The 9,518-nt window shown below is 44.1% G+C and overlaps 1 protein-coding gene across 1 annotated transcript; it reads left to right on the top strand.

Annotated features, from left to right (window-relative positions):
* Window positions 1–7,255: 7,255 nt before the first annotated feature.
* On the top strand, window positions 7,256–9,148 carry LOC140853303 (protein ANTAGONIST OF LIKE HETEROCHROMATIN PROTEIN 1). Its single transcript, XM_073247759.1, is given in 2 exon segments — window positions 7,256–7,919; window positions 7,922–9,148. Coding segments are annotated over 2 exon segments (1,443 nt in total). The 5' UTR covers window positions 7,256–7,435; the 3' UTR covers window positions 8,881–9,148.
* The last annotated feature ends 370 nt before the right edge of the window (window positions 9,149–9,518 follow it).

Genomic DNA, 9,518 nt, shown 5'->3' with positions numbered 1-9,518 from the left:
GTCATTCCCATGAAAATAGGAATAACTGGTATCTTATATAATAAACTAATTAATAATATTATAATATTCAATAATAACTAATAATAAATTTGATATCAATCAATTATCAATAATTATGATACTAAATAAAAATAATTTACTAAATATAAGATTTAAATATTATTTTATAGCAACTAGTGAAAATTTGTAATATTATATCAACTCTTATTTAAAGGTTTACCATGTATCATATCAAATTGGCATTGCATAGTGCATATTAAAGAAAAATAAAATAGATTTAGAAATTATTAAATAGTATTGAATAGAAAAGATTAAAAAAATACGTTAGACAAACATTAGAAACCCAATAAACAGCTAATTAAGTTAAAAAATAAATAATAAAAGTAAAAAAAAAAGATCAGAAATAAAATAAAAGTGTAAAGTATATAACTAATTATTATTAAAATATGAAAGGGATAAGAAATCTCATGGTTGATTGTAACTTTCTATATTAAAAATGTCCTTATGAAGTTGAAAAGAACATTAATGCATGGGCTGACTGCTACAAAGCAACAAGAAATTATAGTTCACATATCTTTCATTCATTTAGGATGATTACTAGAGTTTAACAATGAAACTATGGTCACTACAAAGCTTTTGCACAGAAGTTGAGTGAAGATTTTCGGTTGTTGCATTTAAGGGGAATAGTAGATAATGATCTAAGAGCACAAATCTAACAATAGTTTGGCTCTCGTCCACTTTGGCTTGTCATAATTGATACTTCCTTTTCTAGCCGCCGAAATTGCCATCTCTTTTTTGCACACTATTACTTTATTACATTATATTCAATTCATATTTACATTATACTATAGAAAACTATGATTGTAGTATCGAGAACCAAATGAAGAGTTTTAAAATGTTGAGAGTTTATTTGGATGATTGGACTAAAAATTTTATAAAATTTATGGATATAACAAATGCAACAAAAAAATTATTGGATTACACATTGGACTAAATTTATATTCATAAATATCAAAAAATGTCAGTGGATCGGCCCGAATTCTGTTGGGAGAACACAAAAATTGCTAAGGTCTTTTTTTCTTTCTTTTGGGATTCAAGTTAGCTCATTTTAAAGGTACTTTTAGATATTTATGAATATAGTTCTAATCTAATTTGTAATCCAACTGCTGCAAATTTTATAGGATTTTTAGTTAAATCATTCAAACAGGCTCCGAATGACGCAAAAGACAAGTTCTGAATGCCATAAAATAGGGTTGATGTGATAATAGTACTATAATAAGATGAAGTCTATATACAAATATTTCAGTAAAATTTTAGCGTAAAAGTTCAATGTGAATATTCCTATGAAAATGCCCTAACACCATGAATTCAATAAAGAAAATCTAGATGATCAGGATGACCAATAATTACCATCCATCTGTGGATTTAATTGAGAGGTTGACAAAGTCGAAGCGGGTCATTGAGCCAATAAGAAAATACAAATAGGAGATAGAGAGTGGATGAATATTTGCTGGAGAAGGATCTTGCCACAATGGAGGGTCATCAAAGGTTGACAAAGGCTGACACAGGGATGTTAGGGATTTTGCACGATTCCTTGTCTTCACCCGCCCTATTTCTAATGATGGCAAAAGACTATACAAATGAAAAGGTTATATCGACTCAAATTAAAAGTTAAGGAGTTTAATTGAAACTTTTTAAAAAAAAGAAGTATTTGTGCAAATGGTTGAAAATCAAGAGCGTAAATATATTTATTTATTAATTATATATATTTTTAATACTTTATATTTATATTTTTATCATATATCTATGTCAACATTCTTATCTCTGCATTATCTTGCAACTATTGCACTTTATATGCTCATTTCTAAAGAAGATATTCAGATTTATATAAATCCAACCAATATTGTCATTTATGCTACTCCCATCTTGTGTGCTTGTTCATCACTCATCCAAACACCACCATTTTTAGTGGATGTATATCTCTCCCAAACTGTCGTGCTTACACTTTTTTTCTCTGTTAGAATTTGATGTTTCGAGATTTAGTTCATATTGAGCCCACAGCAAGATCCGCGACGACGAACGAAGTCCAACGAGTCCAAGATCATCTCAAACGAAATTCGGATGAAGGATATACGCTCGATTAAAGATAGCATGAAAATTGGAGTGATGAAGGCCCGTCGGAGGCCGGCGATGGGCCGGCGGAGGCAGCAGTGGTGTGGCCGCACGCGGCAGCACGCGATCAAGCCGCGAGTGCACGGACGTGCGGGTGCACACAGGCACGGTCCAGGCCCACGCACGCAGCGCGGGAGCAGGCGCGCAATAAATCTCGATCCACGGTGGACCGGGCAATGCATGGGCCGGCGTGTGGATCGGGCACCCGTTTCCCATTGGTTTCTCGCGGTCCACCATGGACCGACAGCCATTTCTCCGAAGTTTCTCGCGGTCTATGCATTTTCTGGTGGATCGAAGGCGTGATTGGATGGTGGTTCGCTCTCTCGATGACGATCCAATGGATGAGAGCTTTTTCGATTCATTTTGGGCGTGATCCAGCGCGTTGTTTTGATCGTTTGATGTAGATCGGATGGCCGAGAAGCTGTAGAAGTCCCATCAGGAGTTGGATTCCGATATAATCTAGGTTTTAAGCCTTTAAAAGGACCTGCTTATGGAACAGAGGGTGTATGCGGCTTTGTTCGGTAGAGAACCCAGAGAGCAGAGATGAGGCACCGACAGGAGCAGGAGCAGAGGACTTCGATAGACTGTTAGACAGCAAACAGCGGTCGCTTTAGGGGTTTAGGAGGTCTTCCTAAAGAGAGAGCTTTTGTGAGAGAGAACTTCCTGTGAGAGAGAGATTGGGTGTACGAGGGTTGAGAGTGTGATCTCCTCTTATATTTTTTTTTTCTTTTCTCATAGTGAAGCTTGCATGCCTCATGGAAACAAGTTTTTTTTTGGGTGATCCACATATTTAATTATTTCTATTTTATTTTTTCTCTCTTTCTGTTGTGACGCGCAGTATCGAAAAAGTCCTGGGAGATGGTGTCCTGGTCAGACATCCCCAACAAGTGGTATCAAAGCGAGATGGTACCAAAATGCAAATTGCAGTGGTGGTGAGCAAGATTGAAGATGGAGAAGACAGGATCAATCAAGATGGAGATCAACAAGTTTGATAGAAAGAGCAATTTCTCTTTGTGGCAGACAATGGTGAAGGACGTGCTCATCCAGTAAGGGTTGATCGATGCTCTCTTGTGTGAGGAGAAGTCGATCATCATGGAGGTACAGGATTGGAGACGGCTACAGATGTAGATGGTGAGTACCATCCATATGTACCTAACGGATGAGGTAGTGATGCATGTGCTTGGCGAGATATTCCTGACGGTGCTGTGGTCGAAGCTCGAAGAGATGTACATGGCAAAGTCTCTCACCAACACCCTTTTCCTCTGGAGACAGTTCTACCAGCTGCGGATGATTGAGGGACAGAGCGTGCAGGAGCATCTCAGCCACTTCTAGAAGATCCTTACCGACCTCTTCAGTATTGGCGAGAAAGTTGAGGAGAAGATTAGGACGTTGGTCTTGCTAGCATCGCTTCCCCCTTCATATGAATCCTTGGTGACTGCTCTTCTAGTGAAAAAGAGCACCATCAAGATGGACGAGATCACTGCGGCGATTCTCCAAAATGAGATTCTCAGGAGGGAGAACCCAGCTTTAAGCTCAGGTGGCGGCAGCTCAGTTTTGATGGTTTCTGAAGGAGCAGGAAGCGGTAGACGGAGTGATAGGAGATCGTGATGAGGACGGTCCAAGTCCAAGATGAGGGACTTGAGCAAGATCAGATATTACCAGTATGATGAGTTGGAGCATCTAGTCAGAGATTACTCACAACTCAGGGATCGGACGAAGGCTATTGCAACAACAGCTAGTAGCGACTCAGAGGGTGATACCCTGAAGATATCTGATAAGGTATTTACTTTTTTCCAGCAGTGGATTTTAGATTCTGCATGCACCAATCATGTATATTGCAGAGAGGAGTAGTTTGACTCCCTGGAGAGCAGTGAGGGCACTATTTATCTACCGGATGGATCGAGCTGTGCGATCAGAGGTATCGAGACGATCAGCTAGAAGACACATGATGGTGCAGTGAGGAGATTAAGGGAGGTCCGATACATATCGATTTCAGATTGAATCTTATCTCACTGAACAGACTGGATTCGAGAGACTACAGGACGGTAGCTGGTAGATGAATCCTCAAGATGCTGCACGACGATAGGATTATTCTGGAGGAAAAAAAGAGGATGAGAGGATATTACTACCTAGTGGGGAGCCCAGTGCGAGGTGGAGCTTTAGGAGCCAGAAAGAGCCCAGAGCGAAGTGGAGCTCCAGATGGAGGTGGATCGAGCACGAGACATGAGACTCGAGAGGATGATCAGTGATATCGCAAGGTGAGATTCCTATTACCGCAGGATGATACCCCGAACAAATCTCAGGTCAGGAGGAGACCAGCATACGATGGAGATGGGATCGAGCAATCTGGCTCGACTCCCATGTCTGCTCATCCATGATCAACAGGCGATTGCCCAGGGTATGAGAGCGAGGAGATCCAGAAACTCTCAGAGTTAGGAGGAGATCAAATATCGAGTTGAGGTGGAGATTGTTAAAATTTGATACCTCAAGATTCGATCTATATTGAGCCCACAGCGAGGTCCGCAACAACGAACGGAGTCCAACGAATCCAAGATCACCTCAAATGAAGTTCGGATGAAGGAGATACGCTCGATTGAAGATGGCACAAAATTTGGAGCGACGGAGGCCGACGGTGGGCCGGTGATGGGCCGGCGGAGGCAGCGGTGGCGTGGCCGCACGTGGCAGCGTGTGACCAGGCTGCGAGCACACGACCCAATGCACGGACGCATAGGCATGCACGGGTGTAGCCTTGGCCCATGCGCGCACGCGCGAGTGCGGCCCAAGCCCACGTGCGCATGCATGGGAGTATGCGCGCGATAAATCCCGATCCATGGTGGATCGAGCGGTGCGTGGATCGAGCGCCTGTTTTCCATCGATTTCTCGCGGTCCACTATAGATCGACAGTCGTTTCCCTAGCATTTCTCGCGATCTATGCATTTTTTGGTGGACCGAAGGTGCGATCGGATGGTGGTTCGCTCTCTCGGTGATGATCCAACAGTTGAGAACTTTTTCAATTCATTTTAGACGTGATCCAGCATGTTGTTTTGATTGTTTGATGCAGATCGAATGGCCGAGAAGCGGCAGAAGTCCCATCAGGAGTTGGATTCTAATATAATCTGTGTTTTAAGCCTTTAAAAGGATTTGTTCACGGAACAGAGGGTCTGTGCGGCTTTGTTCGGCAGAGAACCCTGAGAGCAGAGGCGAGGTGCCAACAGAAGCAGGAGCAGAGGGCTTCAGGCAGACTGTTAGACAGCAGACAACGGTCGCTTCAATGGGTCTTCCTAAAGAGAGAGCTTTTGTGAGGAAGAACTTTCTGTGTGTGAGAGAGATTAGGTGTACGAAGGTCGAGAGTGTGATCCCCTCTTATAATTTTTTTTTCTCATAGTGAAGCTTGCATGCCCCGTAGAGGCGAACTTTTGTTTGGCTGATCTACGTATTTGATTGTTTCTGTTTTATTTTTTCTTCTCTTCTTGCTGCGATGCGTAGTATCGAAAAGGTCCTGAGAAATAATATTCTGATCAGACATCTCCAACATTCTCTATCCGCTTCCAACCCCCACTCCTACCATCCACAAGTACTTACAAATTCTTCTAGGCAATAGATTAAAGAAAATTATAGAGAACCAAGAGATCCAAAAATATCATAAAGATCATAAAGGATATATATTGGTCATCAAGTTGGTGAGGGTTTTGTAATTAGCTTATATTTCCCCAGATATACACCATTTCCATTTTATTGAATTCTTTTATGTTCTTTTGTCTGATATTTTCCTTTCTTATTTCAGGTTATAATTTAGCCTTCCACTTTTAGATGCTCGCAAATTTTATCTATCAACCCTACAACCTATAGGTCAATTCATAGTCTGTTTGGCACTCAAATGATTTTCTAAGAAATGTTGCCCGCATCTTGCTAGCTATTTGAAGGAGAAAATTCATGTACATGTCCTCTCCATAATTTTGATAGCACTTCATATATGTGCATCTTGTTGAATATTTATACACGGACATGATATGTGAATCACATGGATTATACATAAGTATAATGAAAGATTTATAGTTACCTCTCAAATTCTATCTTACAAAAGATAGAGCTTTATTCGAATTTAATCTCCTAGCTATCACCTTATCAAATAGGGGTCAGCTTAATTCGAATTTAATCTTCTATCTGATAATGAATCCAATCTCATGTGGATGAACTGTTTAATATTATCAACACATCTCTTTTCTTTTTCTTTTTTTTCTTTTTTTTTTTCCACTGCAGCTTTTTTTTTGTCTCTTTTATGTCTTAGTCTACGTTGATTTATAAAAAAACCAGCTAAGTGCTCATCTCTTCTCAGCATTCTTTGAGAAAACCCAGAAATCATGCTCTTTGTATCGATTATTGCGGCAAAGAAGATAAGGTCATGTTAATCGGGAGAAGCAGAGAGTTGATGCGTCCATATCTGTGAGGAATTTTGGTTTTGATTTTAGTCCTTAGATACTGCACCTCTTTGCTCAGTGGAGCACCCATGCTTTTGAAGATTTGTTTGGAATGGCTTTATACTTGTGATGTAGATACCAAGAGTCTTGTAGAGTACGATTCAAACAATGCCATCAGATGCTTTAGAAAAGATCGATTATACTTGTTGCTGGTGTTACCTAAACCTTTCTGTGAAGAGTGACCTGAAGCTACCTGTAACGGATGGAATCACCAAATGCAGAAATATAATATTAAATAAGCATATATTAATTACAATATTTTTATAAGCAATATATTAAATAAGCAGAAATATAATATGGTAATTTAGTTAATTGATAGAAAAGAATTATAACATAGACCGATATAAGTTTTGAACTTGTTATGATAATTTTCATTAATTCTGCAGATACTTTTCGAATCAAACCCATAAGTTTGTAGATTAAAACTTTAAAAAAGTTTCCATAGAAAACTACTATATTTACTGACGTATATTATACTTCTTTAAGTACACACAAACAAAGAAGAAGAAATCGTATCTCATACAACTACGCGGGTTATACGATGATGCATACGCCATCTCTAAAGATAATGGCTATCATACCCTCGAGACAACCTTAACATCAATTAATGACAACACCTCAGGAAGCAGTCTAATCGCTGTAGTCTGGCAAGGATCAAAATTATGCCGGGGCCACGGTCGCGGTGACCCCGGCGGCGGCGGAGCACACAAATAAACCTCTCTCCCCTACGTTCCCATCCGCTCACTCCACCGTTCACGTTGAGAGAGAGAGAGAGAGAGGAGGCGATGATGGATCCGTCCTTGGTGCTGATGCTCTCCAACCTCCTCCACCTCCACAACTACCTCGACCCCGGCTCCTCCCTCCTCTCCGACTGCTCCCCTCCTCCCTCCTCCTCCTTCTCCTCCTCCTCCGCCGTCGCCGCCGCCACCTCTTCCTCAGCCGCCCCGCTCCTCTTCTTCGCCATCGCCTCTGTCCTCTCCTACGCCTCCTCCTCCATCCGCCGCGGCTCCAAACGCCGCCGCTCCTCGTCCTCCTACTCCGACGAGGATGGGGACGACGCCAGTTCCTCCTCTTCTCCTCCTCCTCCTCCTCCCCCTCCTCGCCCCCGCCGATCCCCCTCTTCCTCCTCCTCTGCCGCCGCCTTCTTCTCTCTTCTGAACTCGGATCGCATCTGGTCCATGGAACCCACCGCCCGCGACGCCCGGTGGCGCTCCCTCTACGGCCTCTCCTACCCTCTCTTCGCGAAGCTTCTCGACATGCTCCGGCCCGTCCCCTCCCCGTCCCCCTCCCCGTCGACCACGTCCTCGCCCTCGCCCTCTCCCGTCTCTCCCGCGGCCTCTCCTCACCCGCCCTCGCCCGCTCCCTCTCCCTAAACCCCTCCCTCGTCTCTCGCGCCACCCACGCCGTTACCCGCCTCCTCGCCACCCGCCTCTACCCGGCCTTCGTCGAAATCCCCTCCTCCCACCGCCTCCTCTCCACCATCCAGTCCTTCCGCGACCTCTCCTCACTACCCAACCTCTGCGGCTGCATCGCTTCCTCCCCTGTTCGCCTCCGACTCCCCCCTTCCTCCTCCGCCTCCGACGCCGACCTTCGCTCGCCTCACCGCCCCTTCCCCTCCGTCCTCCTCCAGGCCGTCGCCGACCACCGCCGCATCTTCTGGGACGCCTGCGTCCGCGCCCCCGGCGCCGCCGACCCCGCCTCCCACCTCCGCGACAGCCGCCTCTACCGCCGCCTCACCTCCTCCGAGATCCTCCGCGAATCCGCCATCCCCCTCCATGGCGGCTCCCTCCACCTTCGTCCCTTCCTCTCTGGCGACCCCTCCTTCCCCCTCCTCCCCTTCCTCCTAATCCCCTTCTCCTCCTCGTCCTCCTCCTCCTCCTATCCCGCCCATGAGGCCTTCGACGCCGCCCTCGCCAAGGCTCGCGCCGCCTCCGTCGAGCCTGCCGTCGCCCTCCTAAAGGGCCGCTGGAAGATCCTCCGCAACCTCAACGTCGGACTCGACCACGCTGCGCAGACCATCGTCGCCTGCGTCGTGCTGCACAACATGTGCCAGATCGCTGGCGAGCCTGACGATGAGGGCAAGTACCTGTGGCGCGACCCGCCGGAGACCCCGCAGCCTGCCCGGCCGCTGGAGAGCGAGCGGTCCCTGTACTACCACGGGGAGAGCCTGCGGAAGGCCTTGGCGGATGATCTCTATGACAGGCAGCAGAGGCTGTCTGGGGCGAGATGACAGCAGACAAACTCATCAGGATGTGAACTGAGGTGACGTGAAGGGATTTCCACTTGTAATTGATTTAGATTTACTTACTTGAATTGGGCTTCTTGCTTACTTTTCTAGAACCTTAGGTGGATAATCTGTGGTCGTTCTGTGTTTCTAGCTAACAATGCCGTAGGATAGGATGTTGGATTCTGTTTGTAGAGTGTTGTGTTCAAAATTGTATGTGTGATTTTATGGACGTTTCCTTTTCCCTTATCGGAACTAAATGTTTGCAATTCAATATCAATGTTTTAATGTGTTTTGAAGTGTTCTGAGGTTCCCTATTTTGAAAATGTAAAAAATGACAACAATGTGAATAGACTTTCTTAATATTCCATGGATATTAGGTACTGTTTGATACTTTTATGACAAATAGGTTAATGCTATCAGAATTTCAAGGTTGGAGATAAAATACGGCGTCAAATAAGTGCTGAACATTAGCATTTGAATGTGAATGTACCTTGGGTTTTCAGAAAGAACCATAGTTGACGGCTCTGTAAATGACTCAGTTACTGAACATTGGAGCAGTGGCCTTTCTAGTGGTAGTATTGATTTATGCATTAAGATTGAATCAAGATACGGAGGAACAAACTGACCATGCATCACTTCTT

The sequence above is a fragment of the Elaeis guineensis genome, chromosome 13 (assembly GCF_000442705.2).
Source record: "Elaeis guineensis isolate ETL-2024a chromosome 13, EG11, whole genome shotgun sequence".
NCBI lineage: Eukaryota > Viridiplantae > Streptophyta > Magnoliopsida > Arecales > Arecaceae > Elaeis > Elaeis guineensis.
The sequence above is the reverse complement of the archived record's forward strand: the minus strand, read 5'-3'. Positions and strand labels throughout refer to the sequence as shown.